General features: G+C 37.6%; 2 protein-coding genes across 2 annotated transcripts in view; one reads left to right on the forward strand and one right to left on the reverse strand.

Annotated features, from left to right (window-relative positions):
• LOC123504401 (phosphotriesterase-related protein-like) overlaps window positions 1-25,367 on the reverse strand; it is a 116,019-nt gene that overhangs the window by 22,433 nt on the left and 68,219 nt on the right. The gene's annotated exons all lie outside the window — the stretch shown is intronic.
• LOC123504400 (extracellular serine/threonine protein CG31145-like) overlaps window positions 1,775-25,367 on the forward strand; it is a 159,849-nt gene continuing 136,256 nt past the window's right edge. The window contains 2 exon segments of the mRNA XM_045254863.1: window positions 1,775-2,606; window positions 14,457-15,167. Coding sequence (XP_045110798.1) covers window positions 14,716-15,167 — 452 coding nt within the window. The 5' untranslated portion in view covers window positions 1,775-2,606; window positions 14,457-14,715.

Below are 25,367 nucleotides of genomic sequence, written 5' to 3' on the forward strand. Positions count from 1 at the left end.
TTCACTTTCACACTTTTACGGTTTCGTATAAATTATTTAGAGCACTAATAAATCAATCATATTTGTCATATCATTATTATTATTGTTATTATTATTACTGTTGTCATCATTGATCTTTATTATTATTATTATTATTATTATTATCATTACTACTATTGCAATTTCAATATTATCATTATCATATTGTTTTTGTTGTTGTCAATCAATTACTACTACTACTATTTTATTTTTTTTATTTATTTATTTTTTTTTTTTTTAATGTTGAGGACTATAGCGCCTGCAGGTTTACTTGAAGAGTATGGGAAGCACTGTTCAGTTTCCACCCTTTAGCGGCGCAGGCAATTTTATTTATAGTAGTACCCATATTAGGATCCATATCACCACCCAAGCGTATCTTTGGTGTAACCACCTAGAACATGGATACCTTGGTGACATATAGGTAACTATAAACCACTCGAGAAACGGTAACGTATCAAGGTAGTGTTCAGGATTGAGATTCGAACCTACGCATGGACGTCTGCCCGATCCCAAGCTCACCACCTTATCCACTAGGCCACCGCCTACTACTACTACTACTACTACTATTATAGATATTATTACTAGTACTGCTGCTTCTACTACTACTACTACTACTACTGGCTACTACTACTACTACTACTACTACTACTACTACTACTACTACTACTACTACTACTACTAGTTCTATTACTGTTATAGATGTTATTACTACTGCTACTCCTACATCTACTATTACTACAACTACTACTACTACTACTACTACTACTACTACTACTACTACTACTACTACTACTACTACTACTACCAATACTACTACTGCTACTATTATTATTATTACTATTATCATTATTATTATTATTACTATTATTATTATTATTATTATTATTATTATTATTATTATTACTATCATTATTATTGTTATTATCATTATCGTTATTATTATTAATATCATAATCATTAACATCATCATTACTAATGCAACTACTATTCCTACGACTACTACTACTACTACTTCTACTATAATTATCATCATTAATAGTAGTAGTAGTAAGTAGTGGAACTACCACCATCCTCATTATCATGTCCCTTTACACTTACTTAAAGCAGGAAGAGGGGCAGGCAAGGAGTGTGTGGCGTGACTTCAAGTACGTACACAGATGGGAGATGCTCAGGGTAATATTGTGTGTCAGTCTGGTGATTTGTCCCGCGACAGCCGCAGTGACGGAGTGAGGGCTGGGAGATGCGGAGGGGGCTACTCACATCACAAACACACACAAACACACACACACACACTAAGAGAAATTAATAGTGAGAGCTGACAATCAATGGCGTAAAATCAGTGTAAAAAATATGAATGGAAAAAAAAAATTACGATGATGATGATGATGATCATCATCATCATCGTAATGAAAATGACAATAATAATAATAATAACAATACTACTACTACTACTAATAATAATAATAATAATAATAATAATAATAATAATAATAATAATAATAATAATAATAATAATAATAATAATAATAATAATAATAAGAAGAAGAAGAAGAAGAAGAAAAGAAGAAGAAAAGCGAAGGCGTCGAGAGCACCTTCGTGTTCATTTCTGGAAAATAGAAAAATTCAAATCAAATATTTTTTTCTTTACGTTTGCACATAATGAATGTAATCAGAATGGTGTGGCAATAGTAATACTGAATCTCACCCCAATTATTGAGAAAAAAAAGTAGCGGTTCATATTTTTAAGAAAGAAAAGATGTGTCATTTTGAAATGTCAATCCAAGATTATAGAAGACTAAGACCAGCACAGGAGGTGAAGTAACGACGTGCGGTGATACAGATGTCTGGCACTGCGTGTGGTGCCGGGCCGGCCTGGAGAGGGCGGAGCATCAGCTCTCTCGGCTACCAGCTGGTTGTTCGAGTTGCCACACTCAGTTGTTGCCGACCCTCGCGATCCAACAGTAGCGGTACAGTTGGCTCCCGCCGCCACCCGGCCCACTGCTTGAGACACGCGCGTCATCTCCGCAAACCACGTTAATACAAAAAAAATAAATAAACTCAGTGCGTTTACCATCATAGATGAGCAACGTTTCAATTCATGACCAACATGTTCAGTGTCAGTGATTTATGAATTAAAACACAAAACTTGAAACACCAGTGTGTGAGGTAGTGAGGCGGGGCTCGGCCACCTGTGAGGGACGCGAGTGGCCCTCCCTCCCTCCATTCCTACATTGCCACTCAGCTGCATCAAAGAAACATGATGATTCGATATATTATTACGATATTTTTGCGACCTTCAAGAACATACGAAGTCCCTGAAATATATTTGATGCACAATGACTATTAACATAAAATATAAGAACAGTAATTTATTTCAACAGAGGAAAAACAATTTCAAGTTATGAATTAAAATTCCAAGAACGATGTAATGAGTAAGAAAAGCAGAATGTTGACTGACTCTTAATTAAAGACTGTAGGGACTGCAGCCTCCAGTCATCGGTCAGTAGTTTACTGCTCCTTCTCACCAAGATTAAGAGGACACTGTCCAAGTCTCCCGGGAGGAGGGCCGCTTGCAGGAGCGAGAGTAGGTGAGTGACTACAGTGACAGTGCTGAGGTTTGATATCTATCAGTGTATGACTTTGTTTCAGAATGATTATTTCTTTTGTATTAAAAACAATATTAATAAAACTAATATGTTTTTGATATACTGGTAATGGAGGATGTTCTCTAACATTTTTCATTACTGAAGCAATTTTTCTTTTAAGGTAAAATACTTATACGTCTATTGTTTTTAAAGAGAAGATCGAGGAATTAAAAGAATGACAAAGAAGAGAAGAAAAATAGTTAAGGAGAATAGACCCGAAGATGTTTACGTGTGTGTGTGTGAATACTTGTGAAGTTTTTGAAAAGGTGTTTGACCCAGATCAACTGAGATGAGAGTCTTTCTTCGCTACGTAAACCAAAGCTGCAGAGAGTGAAGGTCATCAGGACAAGATGGACATGTCGTTAGCGACTTCAAAAGGAAGAGATAGGAAGTCATTGGTACTCAGAGTGGTAGATTAGCGGAATGGACTGAGTAATCACGTTGCTAGTACTAAGCCAAAAGATGGCTTTAAAAAGATTAGAATAATTCATGGATATGGACAATAGATAAATATAGGCATAAGTGTTTTAAATAGGCACTTCCATATGTTGTTCTGATGGCTTCTTGCAGTTTCTCTTATCTTATTTTTATTTTTGCATGTAATTTAATCATTTTATATATTTTCATATGTGTGTGTGTGTGTGTGTGTGTGTGTGTGTGTGTGTGTGTGTGTGTGTGTGTGTGCGCACACACACACACACACACACACACACACACACACACACACACACACACACACACACACACACACACACATATGAAAATATATAAAATGATTAAATTACATGCAAAAATAAAAATAAGATAAGAGAAACTGCAAGAAGCCATCAGAACAACATATGGAAGTCCCTATTTAAAACACTTACGCCTATATTTATCTATTGTCCCTATCCATGAATTATTCTAATCTTTTTAAAGCCATCTTTTGGCTTAGTACTAGCAACGTGATTACTCAGTCCATTCCGCTAATCTACCACTCTGAGTACCAATGACTTCCTATCTCTTCCTTTTGAAGTCGCTAACGACATGTCCATCTTGTCCTGATGACCTTCACTCTCTGCAGCTTTGGTTTACGTAGCGAAGAAAGACTCATCTCAGTTGATCTGGGTCAAACACCTTTTCAAAAACTTCACACACAAGTATTCATCTTCATACCTTGATACACCTCTTCAATTCATATATGAGAAAAGAATACAGGTTATAAAATAAGGAAAAGTCAAGCTCGAAAATGCTTTCCCATGAAAAGAATGAAAAAAAATAACAGAAAAAAAGGACAAAAGTAAAAAGTACACGACACTGTTGATTTCCTTTACTATTTCTTGTAACTTCTCCTCGAGAGATATAAATAAAATATGAAAACATAACGAGACTTCCTTTTTCTAAGTTGACCAGAAAAAAAAAAAAAACGAAGACGGGAGCTTGTAGAAAACTTCTTTAAGATATTATCTGATACTAGTTAACTTCTCAGATGCCTAATTAACTATATTAGACTGGTTAATTCCTAAAATAGCTAAATAACTATTCATATTGAATTGCTTGGTTCAAATAAGAAATTCTTTTGAGTTGATTAACACAAATAAGCATGTAACCATATTATATTGAGTAGCTTTACGAATAAATTCACAACTATCTTATGTTGGTTATCTCTTTATGTAATTAGAAACTCCGTAAGATTGTTCATTAATTCGTTCAGTGTTATAATCATGCTTTTTTTCCCTAAACACTTGGAACTTTCAGGCATAATCTTTCAAGGACGGCCACGCCCATGTAAACTCTTTTTTCAACACTCTGAATGTTAACAAACTGCGGCCATTGCAATAAAAGGTTAACTTAATTCAACTAACTAAACGTAAGAGTGGCTAACTTCCTTTGACAATATCAGCGACATTGCACTGGTGTTCTTCTCCATTCCCGAGTGACCTTCCTGCCTTTAACGTATCTTGTTTCGGGAAGCAGACTGCATGAGATACAAGCGCAATACATAACATAATCACTTTAACTTTCATGGCTATATCAAGACGCGGAAGAGTAGACAGAAACGAGATGCAAAGGAGTGAGGTGATGGAGGAGGACGATGGGGAAGGTTAGGAACTATCAAATGAATAGGAAGGATATATTTATACCACTATAACTCACACTTACTTCCACCACCCTCCAACGACCATCTCTCTGTTACCAATGCGTCACTACCACTGCCACCTCATGCTCCACACAACTCCACAACTCTTACCCAATATTATCGGTATTCTGACATTGTGCCGGCCTTGTTCTCTTTGTTGTGGACTTGATGGACTACCAGTGTTTGGCTATACACCCTCAGCTCCTTTTATAGACAATATGTCAAGAAATATTTTTAACGCTGAGTGGAGTGCGCTAGATGTGAGAACTGGTAAACGTGTTGAGAGACGAATATTCTGAATATTCTGAAACACTTATTTCAGCACCTGATTACACTGATTTCTAAGAGGTGTTTTTATGATTCTAGTGACAGACTAACAGTAACACTAATAATAGGAGAGACACTCTTGGCATTCTGACTACTTATCTAATTAGCTTTAAAACTAGTCATGATGAGAGTACCAAACGTCTCTGAATATGAGCTGCTATGCACCACAGCGTCTTCAGACAAGGGATGTATGGGTATCTTGATGGATGGATTACATATGGAAATAAGAATGTAAGGGAAGACGCAGGATGCCAGTTGGGCTAAACGTGACAGTGTCTTTGTAATAAAACACACACACACACACACTCTCTCTCTCTCTCTCTCTCTCTCTCTCTCTCTCTCTCTCTCTCTCTCTCTCTATATATATATATATATATATATATATATATATATATATATATATATATATATATATATATATATATGCACACATACCCATCTATCCTCACTACTCAGAAATTGATCAAATATTCTTTTAAAGGTGACTGGGCACGTGATTTCTTATTCTGTTTCAGTGATCTGTTTTTCCTGTTTGTGAATCAATTTCTTCCTTTTCCAATTCAACTTTATTAGTTTAAGCCCATTACTTTTATTGTTTTCCATATAAATAAACCATGCTATATCCTTTATACTGATATATCCATAATATATTTTGGTTTATTTGTTTAATTTTGCGTTTGTCTGTCCTCCGCACGTTCACAAATATTCAGTTACATAACTATTACATTTGGGAGTGAAGGTTTGCGTGGGAAGAGAACTTGAACATTTGATTATTCAACACATTTCACAAGGTAATGTCAAATAAAGAAAGAAAAATTTTTTTTCTTTTGTTAGAAAATTAAAGGGTCAAAAATTAAGTAAAGATTTTATCGTTTGAAAAAAAAGAAAAAAATGAAAACGCAACCACTTTAAATTTAAAGGGAACTGGAATGGTTTATATTTATTTTTCCCAAGCTTAACATCGGTTAGTGCATCATGTTAGCAGATCAACGGGCGAATGGCGTGCGTTTGGTGTCGGTAATTATCACCCTGCTATCCATTATGAGATGGCGATGACAATGATGGCAGCAATGACGGCGGAGGTGATGATAACCGGCAACAACGACGATGAGGGTGATTGCAGGCAAAGAGACGGGTACAGTGACGGTCGATGACAGTTGAAAAGTGTTTAGGTGTGTTATTTTAAACGAACACACACATACACACACACACACACACACACACACACACACACACACACACACACACACACACACACACACACACACACACACACACACACACACACACACACACACACACGTGCACATTTTTCACTCTGTATTTACTAACTAGATTTGATATACGGCGGGTGAGTTTGAGCCGGGTAACCATGCGTGTGTGGCGGCTTGGCGAGGCGGGTTCAGGTGATCTCAGGAGGTCTGCTGTGTGGGAGGCACCTGTGGGTCTCATTGCTGTTTCCTTAACATCCAAATATTTTCCCTTATTGTGCTCTAAATTAGGCACCGAAGCAGAGACATACACCATATCGTACTCGTAATTCACATACAAATTTTCAAGTGAGATGTCTGGGATAAATTTCAAAGCACGTGCAGGATTTTTCAACCCTTAACTCCTGCATATTTTCCCTTATTGTTCCCTGGTTAACTAGGAAAACAAACATACAACACATCGTCATGGACTTTTCCTATTCTTATACTCGTAATCTACTGGTCAGTCTTGAAGAGGGTTGTCTGGTGTAAGCCCTGAAGCACTCCCAGGATTCAGAAAGGCTCAGAGTCAGTGCATATTAGTTGGTTTTCAGTCAGCACCGGTAGCAACTTCACGCCTTGTGCCCTCAATTACAATTAAATATTTTAATGAAATTGCCGCGTTACTAATATTTACATAATTTCATCCATAAACAAGTTGAAACTGATAATTTGCAAGCTCATTTTCTACCTGTTTGGGGTAGCGAGTGTAATGATACATTTATTTATGAATGTGCCTGTATTTTTTCCTCATAGTAACGACATGTTGCCTCGCAGCGTAAACATTGTGATTTGGAAGCCATTGCTGGATCGTCTGATTATAGCCCGTGTTCTAAATTTTTTGTCTTCTGATGAAGATTATTTTCAAAGGCCACATAAATTATATAACTGTGTGGTCACGGATATTTTCTACCTCAGTTAGTAATGCTACATTGTTGTTAATCTATCACAGGATACATGAAAAAAAAATAAATAAAAAATCTTCCTTACAACCTCTGTTCTTCCTAGAATGTTAAAATGAGGCAAAATAAACACCAAAATGTTTATGAATACGAACCTTTGGCAAAAGGTCAACCTTCCTATGATCTGAATTCCCAAATGTTTCGGAGTGATACCTCAACTATTTTCAACAAACCTTACTAATAAGTATTTGGATTCTCATTGATGTTTTCATGAGTGTAATCATAGTTTTACAAGGATTATGAATCGCCAATGAGGGAAGTGCCCATGAAAATTTGACTAGTCATTTCTACTGCTCTTGAAAATAGTCCCAGTGAAAACTTTGAGGATTTTCAGAGCGATATCCAACAACTCACAGCACTGGAAATACAATAAGTTCCTACAGATACCTACAATAAATAAAAAGAATGAAAAGAATGCAGCTTTCCATTTCTAAATAGCAAAAGATATTTAAAAAAGTGTTTGTACGGAAGAATGGTTGAGTTTTTAAATAAGATCGAATAACAATGAAAAGGTAAATAATACAAGCATGTGGGGAAGGCTGCACCACAGAGCAGACACGACTGTGGGTATATAAGGGATGGTGTGTGAGGGAGAGAGAAACACGGTGAATTTTAACCATGAGTGTTCAAAAATTTGCCTCAAAACCGTCAGTGCGTTTCAATATTTACTTTATCTTATTTGTTCATTTATTTGTATTTTTGTTTGTTTATCTATTTATTTATTTACATATCATTAATTCTCGGTATTTGTTTGTTCGTATGTTTATATAACTGTTTGTTTTTGATGTACGTTTGTTTGTCTGTCTGCCTCTGTTTGTCTATTCATTATTACATTAAAATATTCATCCTTCTCCTCATCATCATTGAGATCCTCATAATCATTACTACCATCACCATCTTCATTAAAATTACTACCATACGCAGCAACAGTTACCCACTCATGTCGCTGCTTATCAGTTTTTCATATTTATCACCACAAAAAGTTCCACTTTCGTCTCTGTATATATGTGTGTGCGTGTGTGTGTGTGTGTGTGTAATTCACCACTGTCGTCTGCTGGTCACCCAGCCAGTCTTCCCCATTACGGAGAGAGCTCAGAGCTCATAGACCGATCTTCGGGTAGGATTGAGACCGCATCAACACACAACACACACCGGGAAAGCGAGGCCACAACCCCTCGAGTTACATCCCGTACCTATTTACTGTTAGGTGAACAGGGGCTACACATTAAGAGGCTTGCCCATTTGCCTCGCCGCTTTCCGGGACTCGAACCCGGACCCTCTCAGTTGTGAGCCGAGCGTGCTAACCACTACGCGGTGTGTGTGTGTGTGTGTGTGTGTGTGTGTGTGTGTATACGAAGGAGATCTATTATCCATCAATGCATTCCGCGCAGCTGATAAATAATCGATTTTATGCATGACATTACCGATGTGTACATCCAATTCCTAGACCAAGAGGGCGTCTTCCAGTTCACTCCCAGTATACTTTGTTAATGTCACGCCTCAGCCTTTCCAGCACCTACAGTATCTTAACAAGTAAACCTGCATGAGCTTGACCATGGCGCAAGTATGTCCAAACGTTCTTCTCTTCCACCACGAATATTTTCAAAGGTCATAGAGATAATAAGCCATATTTTAATAGTGTTTCTTTTATTAGTAATATAGAAATGTTGTTAACCTGTCTCCAGAATAAAAATGAAAAAAAACAACAACTTTGAAAACCAGTGTAACTTCAGCTGAGGCCGTTTGAAAGAAGTTGAAGTGCGGTGCAGAAGTGTTTTGGAATACGATATTGTGTATGAAGGTTAAAATTCTAAGACTGGCTGGAGTATTCTTGGTGTTTTCTGTTCTGGATCAGATGATGCTTTCCCTCTCTGCTGTGGATGGGGGAGGGAGAGACACGGAGAGACTATGCACTATTCATTCATACTTTCTCACATGTAATTTACCAGTAGTAATACATTAAATAGCAGAAAATTTGGTAGAGACTGTTATCAGACTACAATAGTAAATCTTCTGGTATCTGATCTTCTGACTTGATACTGTAATGGAACGACTAGTACACTTAAGGGAAGCGGGAACAACAACGTGGATGTCTGGTCCACTTACTCTATTCGGATTCCTTAAAGTGGACCTGTCTGGTGTGGCTTCACTCCACTATACAACGTTTATCACGCTCGGCTTAACCTTTTCAGTACCATGACACGTTTCCATATTCATTCAGCTTACTGTTTGGTGATTTTATATAGCTTCAAAATCTTATGTTGGAATGAAAGTAATGAAGACTGTGGCCATTAATCTTCTGACCTCTAGTGACCCTTCCTAATGTCAATAGAATGGTCTAATTACATTCCCCCAAAATCAAAGAAAAATTTGCGTCTCAGTACTGAATGGGTTAATTGGGTGGAGGAGCCTGATTCACTCTTCAAGGCATATCATTGATGCCAAACACGAGTTGATAGCCAACCATATGGACCGCTAAGCTGGCGAGGGTGGAATGAGAGGGCACCACGTAGGTACGGCAAGTGTGTGGGGATTTACCTCTCTGCCGGTTGTGGTATATACAAGATGCGACGTTTGATGACAAGCTTAAGAGAATTTACTTGGTGAGAGAAGTAACACCAACATTAACGCACGCACAAACGTACACACACACACACACACACTCTCTCTCTCTCTCTCTCTCTCTCTCTCTCTCTCTCTCTCTCTCTCTCTCTCTCTCTCTCTCTCTCGCGTAATGCCAACACGTACCTCATGACCTTATGATTGTGACGCCATAAAGCAATAATCTTTATGGAGCAACATATCGTGTACAATAATGTGTATATATCATAAAAGCCACACACTTGTACAATCATTCACTCACTATTAAGTGTCTGGCAGTCTATTACTTTCAAGCATAGTGCAACAAATGTGTTTACGTATCTGTTATAGTGTACAAAGCATACTTAATCTCTATTGATTGCTGGCGTACATAGAGCCTCAGCATTTTAAGAAAGAGTCTTTTCTTTTAAACATATACATTTTAGTTACATTTTTGGTTCTCTGGTTCCCTGAGTACATGCGCTGCGTGTGGTGGACATGATACACTGAGGCATCCCCATCCCAAGCCGCAATCAACACCATTCTCGCCATCTAAACTAACCGTAGTTTTCTCTCCGGTATCTGTTATAAACAAAACTACAGCATATTTTCAAAGCTCACATTTATTTTGCCTCCGGACTTCCTAGCTTTCAATAGCGAAAAAAAGTATATCCACAAAAATATTTCTACAACCAAAGTCCATGTTGACATTTTTTTTTTTTTTTCATATACGTCCACCAGTGAAAAAGGTCCAACAGGAAAGTCGACAAAATTTTGGTCAAGGGAGTGTTAGTGGAAGTGAGGGGGGTTTGGGATAAGGGATCCCCGAGAAAACCAAAACACTACATGAATATTATTTCGTTTCATACCGCACACACATCAGGGGCCAGTAATGCTATTGACCACACCGTGTACCATCACCTTCAGTATACATGTATTTCTTTTCCTATGTAAGGTTCTGCGTTTTGCCTTAGGAGTCCCTGAACTACTTATGTTCCTTCAAAATAGAAATAAATGAGTGGCTTTGAAGCATTAGCACCAGCCAGGCACCTTCACCATCCTCCGCACCTGCGCTAGACGTCTTTTGTTGTATAAGAGCAAGGAAAAAAAAAAGGCTAAGATTGATGATTAGCTATCAACTCCATCAGGAAAATACCAACCATACTTATCTTACATGTTAACGATAAGAATCACTAAAAAGCATTAACAAATATTTAAAAGTACAGGTGTAGTCAAGCGTTTCGAGACTCAAGGTAGCGCGTCTACTGCCTCATTTGTCACGGGACTGATAGGTGGAGTTCGTTGCGCTGAGCCGTAAGTCATGCCGCCACTGCCTCGCTCTCACCCGAGCTAAAATTCCTGGCTTTGTTTAGAATGTGAAATGAAGTTTTGTTGTGTTGTGCCTAAAACCAAACCAGATAAACATATACCTTGAGAGAGAGAGAGAGAGAGAGAGAGAGAGAGAGAGAGAGAGAGAGAGAGAGAGAGAGAGAGAGAGAGAGAGAGAGAGAGAGAGAGAGAGAGAGAGAGAGAGAGAGAGAGAGAGAGAGAGAGAGAGAGAGAGAGAGAATTTTTTTTTATTTACAAATTATTGACATTTAGAGCTCCTCTGTTGTGGATCGCCACTCTCGCTCGATCTTAAACACACACACACACACACACACACACACACACACACACACACACACACACACACACACACACACACATATTTTTTCGTACTATTGTCTGTGTATCGAATGAGTATACGTATCAACATACTCGTAAACGTAAATATATAAGGACTTGATGAAAAACTTATTATGTTGGTGTGTTGGGGTAAATCGGTATGATATGGCAAACCGACGTAAATCAGTACCGTGTGTTATGGTTTCTCTAACATTGTGAACTCCATTTGCCTGTCCGGGGGCACCTAATTATAGCAGCAATGAAGTAACTAATCCTGGTATTATTAAGGTACAGTACATTACGAGGCATGTATGTAAATTACCTCTATGTGGGAACAAACATGCGTGGTCCCAATAAAAATTTGATCTGAATATAATAAACATGAGATACTATAATAAATGTGACAATACAAGTGGACATGGTAAAAAACAAAGGTGAAATGTGAAATGTTCATTGTAAATTATGACAATAACATTTTACAATTATGATAATAATAATAAGATTTTACAATTCTAGACTGTCAATGGACAAAACTTGTACATATACGAGTGATCTTGAATGCATAGATACATACGTATACATAGATCATGGAGAGCAACAGGAGGATAAAGAAAATAATAATAAAAAAAAAACTATATAAAAAAAAGCCTAGCTACGGAAAGTCGAGGGAGAGGCGAGGTGGTCATCGTGGCAGGAGACAGGCTCACGCTGGGGTGAATCCTCTCACAAAGCCGCTTTTTCTAAATACAGACAGAGGGGTTTTAAAGCCACTCCGTGCTACAGCGTCTTTCACGGCAGATCACTGTCTGGAAAATGCGACAGATGAAATGCATTCCGTATCGTGTTCAGATTTAATGGCATTGGTGGACGCGACACACATCGGTAGAGAGAGAGAGAGAGAGAGAGAGAGAGAGAGAGAGAGAGAGAGAGAGAGAGAGAGAGAGAGAGAGAGAGAGAGAGAGAGAGAGAGAGAGAGAGAGAGAGAGACGTCTTCATTATACGAGTATCATTATGGAAGCATTTTGACATAATCCTTCAATGCATAAAATAAAATCATAAAATTTGCTTCCGTAAACTCCAGGCAGATATGATCCCACCTTCCCCACATCGCGTTGGATGACCTGTATCCCCTGGAAAGATATGCTAGGAGAAAAAGATGATAAACATAATTATACTAAGGTGTGTTGTATACATAATTTATAATACGTACATGCAGGTGAATCACATTTTCAATATCTATGGCAGAGCACACATATCAACCAGTATCTTCACTCTTGTTCCTTTATGGAAGACCTTACGAGTGCTTCTCTTCTCTCTCTCTCTCTCTCTCTCTCTGTCATCCTGCTACTTGAATTATATCAAACGAATAATATTAGAACACTTTTGAAATCATATATCGTAAAATTTTAGAAGTCTAAGATTTTGGTATTCCTTGTTCATCTTTCTAATCATGAGCGTTTTAATTAATATCAAACTAATCAGCAAAAGACAGGAGTTGTACGTTTGCTACGAAAAGAATCCAAACACTCCGGAATACATTTCATATAGAACTTTTACAAATATCTCTAATGACAAATGAAAACAAAAAGTACAATGCAAAAATTCACATAGGTTAAAAAAAAAAAAAACTGGAAAACAATTATAATTCCTGAATAATGGTCACTAGATCCTATCAAATAATACTGAAAAAGAGAGGAAAACTTGTGAAAAATGGGGAGGTGACATATACTTGCAGTTCCCATTCAAGTTATTTTTTCTTAAATCAATGGCTGACCAAGTGTGTGTGCTTCCTAAATCTTCACTAACTTTATATACACGGATAACAACATATAATCAGCAAGAAAAAGAAAAACAGCTATTTGAGTTGAGCTTAACAAACCAAAAAGCAAGCAAGCTAAACGTCTGGATCTTTTTGCTTGATGTCTGTGACCTTTTGCAAGACGCTGGCGAGCACATGTTTAGTTGGGAGGAAGTGTGCTTGGTGAAACACTGAACATCAACAATGCATATACATTTCCTGATTCTCTTTCTTTCTTTCCTTCCTTTCTTTTTCTTTGTATTAGATAATTTTCTGTCTGTCTGTCTGTCTGTCTGTCTGTCTGTCTGTCTCTCTCTCTCTCTCTCTCTCTCTCTCTCTCTCTCTGTGTGTGTGTGTGTGTGTGTGTGTGTGTGTGTGTGTGTGTGTGTGTGTGTGTGTGTGTGTGTGTGTGTGTGTGTGTGTGTGTGTGTGTGTGTGTGTGTGTGTGTGTGTGTGTGTGTGTGTGTGTGTGTGTGTGTGTATTTCGATAAATATAAAATCAGTCCCATTGTGTACCTCATGCTGTGAAAACGCAAGGTACTTCTGTTGCAGCTAACTTTAGTACTTAGCATTATTTATTTAGAGTCACATTATCCTCGTGATCACAGGCGTACGTACTGAAACACCAGATAAGTAATAAAGTGAAAGAAGTTCTGATGCGAAAAGAGATAAATGTCTGAGATTGGTTTCTCATTGGCCGGCATTAATAAAAAAAAAAAAATTATGTAAGACTCAATAAACATTTACAGACAAATCTATTGGAAAATGCTAGTTGGAAGGCCGGTCAGGGGAGATGCGCATGTAAAACCTGCAAACACGGTGAAATAAATACAACCCGATGTTTAAAGAAACATTACAGGTTGCAAAATAAGAAAGAAAAAAAAAAAAACGAGGAAATGCAAGAAGAATCTTAAAATGCAAGTAATTCTACGCTGCATTACGGCTTACCGAATCTGTTTAAAATTCTCCAGATGCGCAAGATACCGTTAAGGGGTGATTATGCATGCAATGGCATATTTAGAATTTACACGGTGCCATAACAATGCATGGTTAAGAGAATAATATGACGTTTTTTCTTCGTCTTTTCAGATAATCCAAGGGACAGCCATCGAGCCGCTGCGTTCTGGTTATGGTGCTGCAGCCGCCCTTGTGAATGTGGACTATTGTGAGATACATGCGGCTGAGTTTAGCCTTGGAAAATAACATGATGACTCGAGATAGATAAATACAATGCACTCCTCATTATCCTAATCAGCTCCATGACTCGTCTTTGATCAGGACCACGAACTTTTCTGATAAACACAATTTCTTCCATTAGCACTTATTCACAAATTAGTCTGTTTTGAAAATGAAGCTAAAAAAGAGAATCATATTAGCGGCGGTGACAAGCATGGTACTGGTGACAGTAGTGCTGCTGCTCGACGTGGAGAACCGCCTATCATACCCAGGTAACTTCAACGTGCAGGCTGAAGTGCCAGTCAAATACTCCTTCCGCCAACGTCACTTGCAGCGAATGAGTAATGGATCTCGAGATGCGTCTCTTGCGGTCTCTGCCTCGGGACAGTTAAGCGCCGCGAGTGACGATCCTGCCCACCCATCCCCTGCGGGTGGCGAAACTGTGCTGAGGGAAGATCCAACGGGTGTCAGTAAGGATCAGCAGGCCATTGGTACAGAGCCTCCAGACCCTTATCTCGACCTCCAGGAGATTGTGGCGAAAGTGAAGAAGCTCAGCAAGAGAAGTGGTCGCGCTAAATACCATTGGAATCCTACCGTTGGGGAGCTGCTGGGGAGGGACTCAAGGTAAGTGTTCCAAGGCCTATCATCGAGGCTTTCCTTGTACCTGTTTTTAGTCTATCTGCTTATGGTGATTTATGAGTGAAAGTAAAAGCTTCGACCCATGATAGCCATAACAATGCAGCGCTTTCATCGGTAACAATATTTTTACGTGCGTCAGTAAACAACTTAATTATTATTCTTTTTACTGCTAAGCAAATGTTCCTATAATTGCCTGCAATTATTTTTGTACTACAGTCAATTAAACAGTTCTTTAGCCTAATAAGGACGAAATGAACCTTTTCTCTCTCTCTCTCTCTCTCTCTCTCTCTCTCTCTCTCTCTCTCTCTCTCTCTCTCTCTCTCTCTCTCTCTCTCTTTCCATGCAAACAATTTTTATAGTGCCTTTGAAAGATAACTTATGACAACCACAGAAATAAGATGACTGAACACTTTAACAACACGCTGACGTGAATCCTTGGAATAAATACTTTTCATGCTACTACTGTTGTTACTACCACAAGTGACTCGAGTACCACCGCTAACAACAACAATGGCAACAGTAAAAACAATATATAATCCAACAACAGTGACACAAATGCAAACAAGAATAATCATCACTAAGCCAGCCAGCAAATCTTTCACCTGTCATAGCTTTCCCAGTGAATGCAGCGTGGACCAAAACTCGACTGCGTGCGGGTAGAGTAATAACAAATATTTACACGCTAGGATGATGACAGATCGTGGCCGGAGTGAGATTATGAACACTGATGATGATGACGATGATTATGATACTGATGGTGTGCAGTATCATAATCTTTATCTTCATTTTCAAAGCAATTCCGTGTAAATTCCCTTAGAGAGAGAGAGAGAGAGAGAGAGAGAGAGAGAGAGAGAGAGAGAGAGAGAGAGAGAGAGAGAGAGATTGAATACATTGCGATTACTTTACTTATGTTACATTCGCTATAAATGGAGCTAAGTCAAGTTCATCCTGAATGTCAACACTTGAAGAGTGGCATTCATTTCCCGTAAGAGGCTCAGCACGTGCCTAAAATAAGCAACCCAATGAAAAGGTGGGAAAAAGTCAATATAACCATTCCGGTAACTCTGAAATCAACCACGGCGGCCAGTGAACTCCAGCACACTCTGAGTCGCAATTCATCACCACACGTCTGGCATATGCAAAAGTAAACTAACCAAAACGAGACCGCGATACAACATGGAAAGAAAATGGATTTTTCATTGTACACTGTACCCAACAGGAAAAAAAAAAAAAAAATTACATGAAAGCGGAGGAATTCAATGGTCGGGATATTGTACATCCGAACTATTAAACATTTCACTGGTGCAGAGCGGCCATGAAATTTCGTTTAAAATTGTTTTGTCGTTGTTTTCTTAAGTTTGAGACAATAAAATATATCGCTATTACTAGGAAACCCTCATCATGACGGTCACTGGACTCTGATACCAATATGACACAGAGGCCTCTCTTAACCTTCGACACTCATCACTCTCAGCTGTCCGTCTATTCCACGTCATTAATTAACCCCTTCAATACCATGACGCATTTCCATATTCATTCTGCTTACTATTTGGTGATTTTATACAGATTCAGAAACTTATGTGGAGATTAGAATAATGAAGACTCTGGTCATTAATCTTCTGACCGCCATAGACCCTTCCTAATGTTAAGAAAATGGTCTAATCATACACAAATCTCAAGGTATAAATATCTCAGTACTGAAAACAAAACCTGTTAGCTCATCTAAAAAGCCTTCAAACTTGATGAAGCAGAAACCTATCTCACACTTGCTATTTTCTTTCTAGTTCTGAAACATTAATTGTTGAAAATGTGTGGAAGTCTTATCGGAATCTGGAGGAGGTATCCAAAACTTTTTAGCACTTCCATCTTTAGTTTTATTTCAGGCCATTCTACTGCTGCAACAATGTCGACAACCGTTGTTCTAAAATTGACCTTTGTCTTGTTGGATCTTCTCTGTTGTTTTCCAATGTCATCCCTGTTCTTCCCCTTTTTTATTGCACATATTTCTTCCCCTTGCCGTGTTCCCTAATTCATTGGAAGAGAAAGAAAAGGAAAAAGAAAGCACACTGCTGTATGAAAAGGATGTAAAGCCAGTTTCAGACATATACCACCAGGCTCTATTACTCTGTGGAGAGGACTAGTAAGATTATATGAGGTAAAAGTCTTTATCCTACAAGCAACTGTAAAAAAAAAAAAAATAAATAAAAATAAGAATAAAAAGATGGAGAGGATATGAGACGTTTTAGTCGGATAGCTAAGAATGGACAGGAAGATGGAAAAGAGATGACTGGGAAAAGTTTGAGTGGCTGTAGTAAATTCATAATGGTTGATGGTGCTATTAAAGATGATGATAGTGATTGATAATAATAATCCATCAGCTAATACTGTTTCTAGCTACTATTACAACTACTACTACTACTACTACCACCACCACTACTACTACTACTACTATTACTACTACTGCTACTACTACTACTTCTACTACTACTTCCACTACTACTACTACTACTATTACTATTGCTACAACTACTACTACTATTGCTACTACTACTACTACTACTACTACTACTACTACTACTACTACTGCTGCTGCTGCTGCTGCTGCTGCTGCTGCTACTACTACTACTACTACTACCACTATAACTACCACTACTACCAGTACTACTACCACTACTACTATTAATAATAATAATCATAACTATAATCTCATTAATAATAATACTAACAATAATGATAATAATAATAATAATAATAATAATAATAATAATAATAATAATAATAATAATAATAATAATAATAATAATAATAATAATAATGATGATGATGATGATGATACTTCTACTACTACTACTACTACTACTACTACTACTACTACTACTATTACTACTATGTAATAATAATAATGATAATATTAATGATGATGATATTAACATTAATAATAATAATAATAATAATAATAATAATAATAATCACAATAATAATAACAATAATAATAATAATAATGATGATAATAATAATAACAATAATAATTACAATATCAATAATGATAATAACGTACTGCAAGTTTCCAACAGTGCTTCGCAGGTAATTTTACCAGAATGAGTTTCATATTTACTTAAATGAGAGGGTAGTTAATAAGGTTAAGGGTAATTAATATCGAATTTAATTACCAACTTTATCACTATTTGGGGATGAATTCGTGTATATATGATAAGAGCTACTTTAAAATGTGCCATTAACTCTGAGCACAAGAAACATGTACCAATTGAATACTTCATTTTTGGGGGTTTGTGTATGGAAATTAGTCGCCATCGTTGTTACCGTCGTATACAAACACACACACACACACACACACACACACACACACACACACACACACACACACACACACACACACACACACACACACACACACACACACTCTCTCTCTCTCTCTCTCTCTCATGAATTAATTTCTTTCACACTGTCTTCTGCATTACTTGGTGGTGACTCAATGAGTGTCTTTTTTTACTTTGAGTTTAAAATGCAATACTTCCTTAGACTACTGATCCAAAATGCTGATTCACTGGCATGTTTGCAGTTTTATAAGTACTTGAAGAAAAAATAACGAAAGCAGAACGGATTTTGGTGTAGTTTTAACTAATCTGTACACTCACAACTTTTCGCTTGAAACTTTTTCACCTCCTTAGTAATCACAAAGTTAATGGTGTGGTTATGAACATTATTATTTTTTCTTTTGCTTTTATTTAATTTTTTTTTTTTTGCAATAGTTTACTGCAAGCCGCAAGAGACCATTGGGACCCACATCAGGCTGGCCACTATGCCTTTGGGAACCACTCCTCCATTGTGAATACCTGCCACAATATTACATCTCCTCTTATTCAAAAAGTTTTACAAATTGAAAGAAAATACATAAGTGTTTATCATAACATTAATCTGTTGTACTGAATCACGTTTGTTTGCTAAGGATTTTCATTGTCTTTACGTGACCGGAGTGAATGGAAACAAATTTAAAAACAATTTCTTTTAGTGAAATATGCAGTACATTAATTCCCTTCCCTTTTTTGTAGCAAGTTGCACCACCACACGGATGATAAAACTGCTACAAAAAATAACATACATAAACCTTCCAAAACCAGGCTCTAGTTAAGTTCTTTATGGATACAAAAAATAAAACAAATTCCGAGTTAAAATCAATTGCACAATACATAAAACAAAACCGATTTTAGAATATGCCAATCACCCTTAAAGTTCACCGATGATGTGTTGCGCCAACTCACATCAAGTAATACAAATATTACATATCCAATAAGAACAAGAGTCTGAAACACACAAGCTGATAACAAGCACATCATGTTTTTATTTGTTGATCAATCCAAACACAAGTCACCTTTACACACATAAGGTTACCATTTCTTCACGCCACCAACAGCACAGCAGAGAGTCAAGGCAGAGAGTCACTGCCGAGAACAGCAAAAAAGGTGTGGTATTCACTAGCATGACAATAATACCTTTTCAAAGTAGATTATTTTATAGTGGATGAATGAGACGGAATTTGTCTTCCATCAGCCTTTTATTGTTGTTTGTTAATCTTTGTTTTATTGTATCGTCCATTTGTGTTTCTGATTCTTTACGTCTCTCTCTCTCTCTCTCTCTCTCTCTCTCTCTCTCTCTCTCTCTCTCTCTCTCTCTCTCTCTCTCTCTCTCTCTCTCTCTCTCTCTTTGCACACGCTGGTGTAGAAAATACAAAGTCCTTTTCTCAACGCCGCTTACTCCAAAAAGTTATCATACTTGATGGTGAAAGATAAAAAGAAAGGAAAAAAAGAGACATTTTTTACACTCCAAGTCTTTTGTCCCTACACCCTCCAGGTAATCCTTTGTCGCAGCTTCTCTTATCCTATCAAAAAGACTGGAAACAAAGTTGTATTTTCCCATTCACACCAACAAAGCTCCAGACCAAACAACACACACACACACACACACACACACACACACACACACACACACACACACACACACACACACACACACACACACACACACACACACACACACACACACACACATCGCGCAAAAGAATTGTGTTTTTGTACTGTAATTTGCTTTCTCCCTTTGTCTCTCTTCATTACCTTTTCTGCAAGGCTCACCGTCATGGAAAGTAAAGTAGATGTATCATGTGATATATATATATATATATATATATATATATATATATATATATATATATATATATATATATATATATATATATATATATATATATACACACTACTACTACTACTACTACTACTACTAATTCAATTACTGCTGCTGCTACTGTGCTGCTATTACTTATACTCCTCATCGTTGTCGTCATTATCATTATCCGTATTTTAAGCTTTGAGATTTGAAAATACCATCAATCAAGAGAGTAGGACCCAGGGAGACAGTTCTTTACTGTCATTTGTACGACGTAACTTTGTCTGACACATGCACGATTCCTTTCCCTTGTGTTCAGGATTTACTCCCACGCATCCAATACGCAAGGTGAGTCATGCATATGTGAGCTTACAAGCTTACGATAATCAAATACAAAATTCTTGCCCTTTAAGAACATAAAAACGAGAGAAAATCGACTACCAAATGCCAGTTGACTTACACAATTTAACTCCAGAATAATTAAAAGTTACAATCTGTCAGCATTGTTCATAAATTCATTCAACTTTCTCTTAAAACTATATAATCTTTCCTTTTCTAATCGTGAAAGAAGTTAAATATAATCTAATATGTCTTATCTGAATTTATATTTTTCTAGCAAGGTCTAACGTAACAAACAAAACAGGCATATAAATTCTCACCCACAGGGCTGAAAGTGGGGACGACATCCTCCTCCAAGATTTTGTGACTTTCTCGTATAAAGGAGAAAAGAAAGAAATTAGTAGAGGTTGGACAGCTAGACCAAACTCTTTCACGGCGTTTGAAGGCAGGGTTGGCATATATTTAACATCAGAGTGACAGGCGAAGTGAAGTGTACCGTGATTAAGTGACTATTTGGTATGTTCGTTTGAAATGACTGGAAGTAACAGTTAAAGGTGCATGGGTGGCACAATACGACAACAGGAAGGCCACGCCATGATGTCTGATGCTCATCACCTTAACATATTATTGTTGATACGCACGTTGCTGGTGAAGTTACTGCTACTAATGATGATGACCTTTTCAAAATCAACAAATATGATGAAATAATCATGTTAGAGAAGTCATGGCTAAAATGTTAGCTTCACTGCCTAAAATATTAGCTTTACTATTTCAATGTACGTTTTCAATATATCACAACTATTATGTTATATACAAAATAAATGTGTTCGACTGTATTTTCTTGTTCTTATATCTAAGAAAAAAAAAAAAAGGATAAGCGATGGCATTTATCAATAGACATTTAAAAAAAGTGATCCTGGTTAATTGCAGCTTTTCTAAGTGTCCTTGGTGGTGCGTGTAACAAGATAAAGGTGTTTGCAAGTCTCCACGATGCTTCACTTCAGCCTCTATAAACACATTTCTCTGGTGGAACAGTGGACAACTGCACGTGATGTTCTGCATGTTTCCTCATCATCCGTTTATAAACATGAAAGAAAAAAAATGTCAGGAATAAAAAAACAGCCCTTCGTCTCCAAAAACGAACGTGACACATACACATTAAGCTTTGGAGAACAGGATGCACAGTGCAGTGCCTTGTCGATATTGCACAACGTTAGAATCTTCATCGAATACTTTAGGAAAGCCACGACGTCAGCAGTGTACACAAAACTATATATTACTTTTGAACAAAAACAAACACGAAAAGAAAAAATCTTAGCTCCCAGTAGTTTCCGGGGAGAGAAAAAACCGTGGCCCACTCTTGGCAGAAAGTTCATTGGTTCGACGAATAAATCTTTTTCGACACTAAGTGGGCGGCGGGGATGTGTTGCATGAGGCTGAGTCTGCTGCTTTCCAGGAAGGGTGGCGGCACCTCAGAAGCTTCCCGCACCCAAAAACAACACCTCTTCGATGTTTTTTCTTCTTTCCTTCTTGATCCGAATAAATTAAATGATTGGCAGCTGCAAATGTTACGGAGGAGCAGCAGTGCGTTGTAGATAAACTGGTTACCTTTAATGTCTCGCGACTAGGAATCAAACCAAGGTATATATATATATATATATATATATATATATATATATATATATATATATATATATATATATATATATATATATATATATATATATATATATATCGACACATTCATAGAGTATGGCAAGGAGCAAGAGGCTCTAAACTAGATAATCATCTCTTATTGCTTTGAATAATGAATTTCTGACTAAAGGCTGTCTTAGGAGTGAGCAGAAAAAAGAGAAGACGTATTTTCTTTAATCACAATCAGCTAATGTAATGTACGTAGGTTTATGTTGTGATAAAGGTATAAAATATCTTATTGATCAACTTGTTTTAACAATAAATTTCTGAGCAAAATGTTTAACAAAATGAAAGTTTCTAAATTGTAAAACGGGGACGAATTAGAATTATCAACAGATTTGCACCTTATGGCTTAAACCGTGACTACAGCGAGAGTAGCAGACAACAATCACGGGCGGAGGGCTTCGAGAGACTTTCTGCCCTATTTTTTGCCTGGAAGATCTGCTGTTGATCCGTGTACATATACACATAGTACAATATAAAAAAAAAAAAAAAAAAAAAAAAAAAATACACACATAAAACAAAGTGTAAGAATAGTCCAATGGAAGGAGATGAAATAGTCAACATACTGGTCAGTTCTTTCGTTATTTAGTACACCGTGTGGGAGAGAAAGGCTGCAGGCATGAGATTACTGTGCTAGGATTAGAACAGCAGGGATATCAGTGTGTTGTGCATCGACTCTAGTTCATTCACTGATGTTTCTCTTTATTATTCACACCATAATTTTATTCTCTACATCTTTTCTCTTTTGCATTCCCCATGTTTGACTGTCAAATTCGCCATGCATTTTCAGTAATGTAGAATGAATATATACATAATGGTAGCCGAATCATTATAGAAATCATTGGTCCATGATGATATTTCCTGTCAATGCCATGTCAATGTCATTATTGTTCTTTGAGGATTTATTGGTTTTATATATCAATAGTTATACATGGTTTCGACTTTCACATTCATAAGCTGAGACAAAAAAAAAAAAAAAAAAAGCACTATGTTCATATTTCAGTGTTAGATGCACTATCTCAGCCTATGCATTTGCTACACATTTATGATTTGGCTCTGTGCTAATGGATTCTCACACACAGAGTATACTCATCATTAATTTTTACTGACCTTGCCCTTAATGCATTAACCATGAACGTTATTCTCAGTACATTCATGTTCACATATGAACCAATATCAACAATGTGTGAGGAGCCCTTTTGTTGAATCCCGCATCAAGAATGTTATCATTAAATTTGAGACTGCTGAGAAATTCTCAATCTGTTTTCTCCTCAGATTTATTTCGTGCACTTGTTTTAGAAGATTTACTCACGCATGCAGACTACAACTTTGCTGGAGCTGTCCAGGCTACATGTTGCTCTTGTTGTGACTATCCACAAATAGTTTCACGGGTCTCTCGACCAATGCAAATACTTAATACTTTCCCTTCTCTCCTGCAAACTGTTCTAAAATTCTATGTTGCTTATTCTCTTCAAGCGTCTCTTGCATATTTTAACAAGGAACCTTTATTTTTTAGCTTTCTTTAAGCGCACACTAATAGAAATTTATGCTAAAAGAAGAGGAGAGTAATAAGACAGAGTACTAAATTGGCCAACCCAATTAGAGACCTTTTTCTGTTCACATTTTTGGGGTAGTGGAAATTACGCGGGTCCGCTGTTGTGTGTGTGTGTGTGTGTGTGTGTGTGTGTGTGTGTGTGTGTGTGTGTGTGTGTGTGTGTGTGTGTGTGTGTGTGTGTGTGTGTGTGTGTCAGCATCTCTGTTCGCCCTTCCTGAGAATATCTGTATTGTCAGTTAACAAACATCATGTCGGCGTTTATATTTTCTAGTAAAAAAAGAAAAAAATACTGAGCTTTGTTTCAATAGATGCACGTGTAATATTTGTTTTACAGTCACCACCACGTTTTCATTTCGAGGAAAAAGATAAAACATATATATTCTAGGATGCATGTGCATCAGGCGACACTTTTTTTTTCTTGGCTCCGTGCCGTAGCCAAACTCGCACAAAGACGCCACAATACTGCCTAAAAGACGACCTCTGACAATGCATAATGAACTTTTCAAGACTGGCGCGTGTATCAGAATGCCAAATGTATTCAATTGTGCAGCACTGAGCTGGCTTCGAAGCGCCGCCTGGCTGCCGTGATACCCGAGGTCCCAGCGCGAGCAGTTTGTATTCAATTTCTGAGGTGGTTTCGTGAAATATCGGGCGAGAGTAGTTTCCCTGTTTGTAGCAGGAATCCTTTCATATAGGAGACGCAGTCACTTCATGCATGATCACTTTGGTATTCTTCGACGCCACGATCCTGACAGTGCCTCAAGTCTAGCGAAACATCATACAGGATCCAACCTGACAGCTCTTGCCGTGCTTGTCCATGCAGTGTGGGGACGCTGTGTTGCTTGGGATATGTCTAGTGTTCATATCGATAAAATTGATTCATATTTCGCAATTCAAATATGAACAGTACCTTCATCATTGTAACGAAACCTGTCCCTCCCATACTGCAAACACACACACACACACACACACACACACACACACCGCGTAGGGTAGTGGTTAGCACGCTCGACTCACATTCGAGAGGGCCGGGTTCGAGTCCCGGTAAGCGGCGAGGCAAATGGGCAAGCCTCTTAATGTGTGGCCCCTGTTCACCTAGCAGTAAATAGGTACGGGATGTAACTCGAGGGGTTGTGGCCTCGCTTTCCCGGTGTGTGTTGTGTGTTGATGTGGTCTCAGTCCTACCCGAAGATCGGTCTATGAGCTCTGAGCTCGCTCCGTAATGGGGAAGACTAGCTGGGTGACCAGTAGGCGACCGAGGTGAATTACACACACACACACACACACACACACACACACACACACACACACACATATACTGGCCTAGGGAACATAATTGAGTTTTCAGTTTCAATATGGATCTGGATTTCTGATTCAATTTAAATTTACATATTCCTGTCCGTCACACCTGTGCA

Source organism: Portunus trituberculatus, chromosome 16 (assembly GCF_017591435.1).
Source record: "Portunus trituberculatus isolate SZX2019 chromosome 16, ASM1759143v1, whole genome shotgun sequence".
Taxonomy (NCBI): Eukaryota; Metazoa; Arthropoda; class Malacostraca; order Decapoda; family Portunidae; genus Portunus; species Portunus trituberculatus.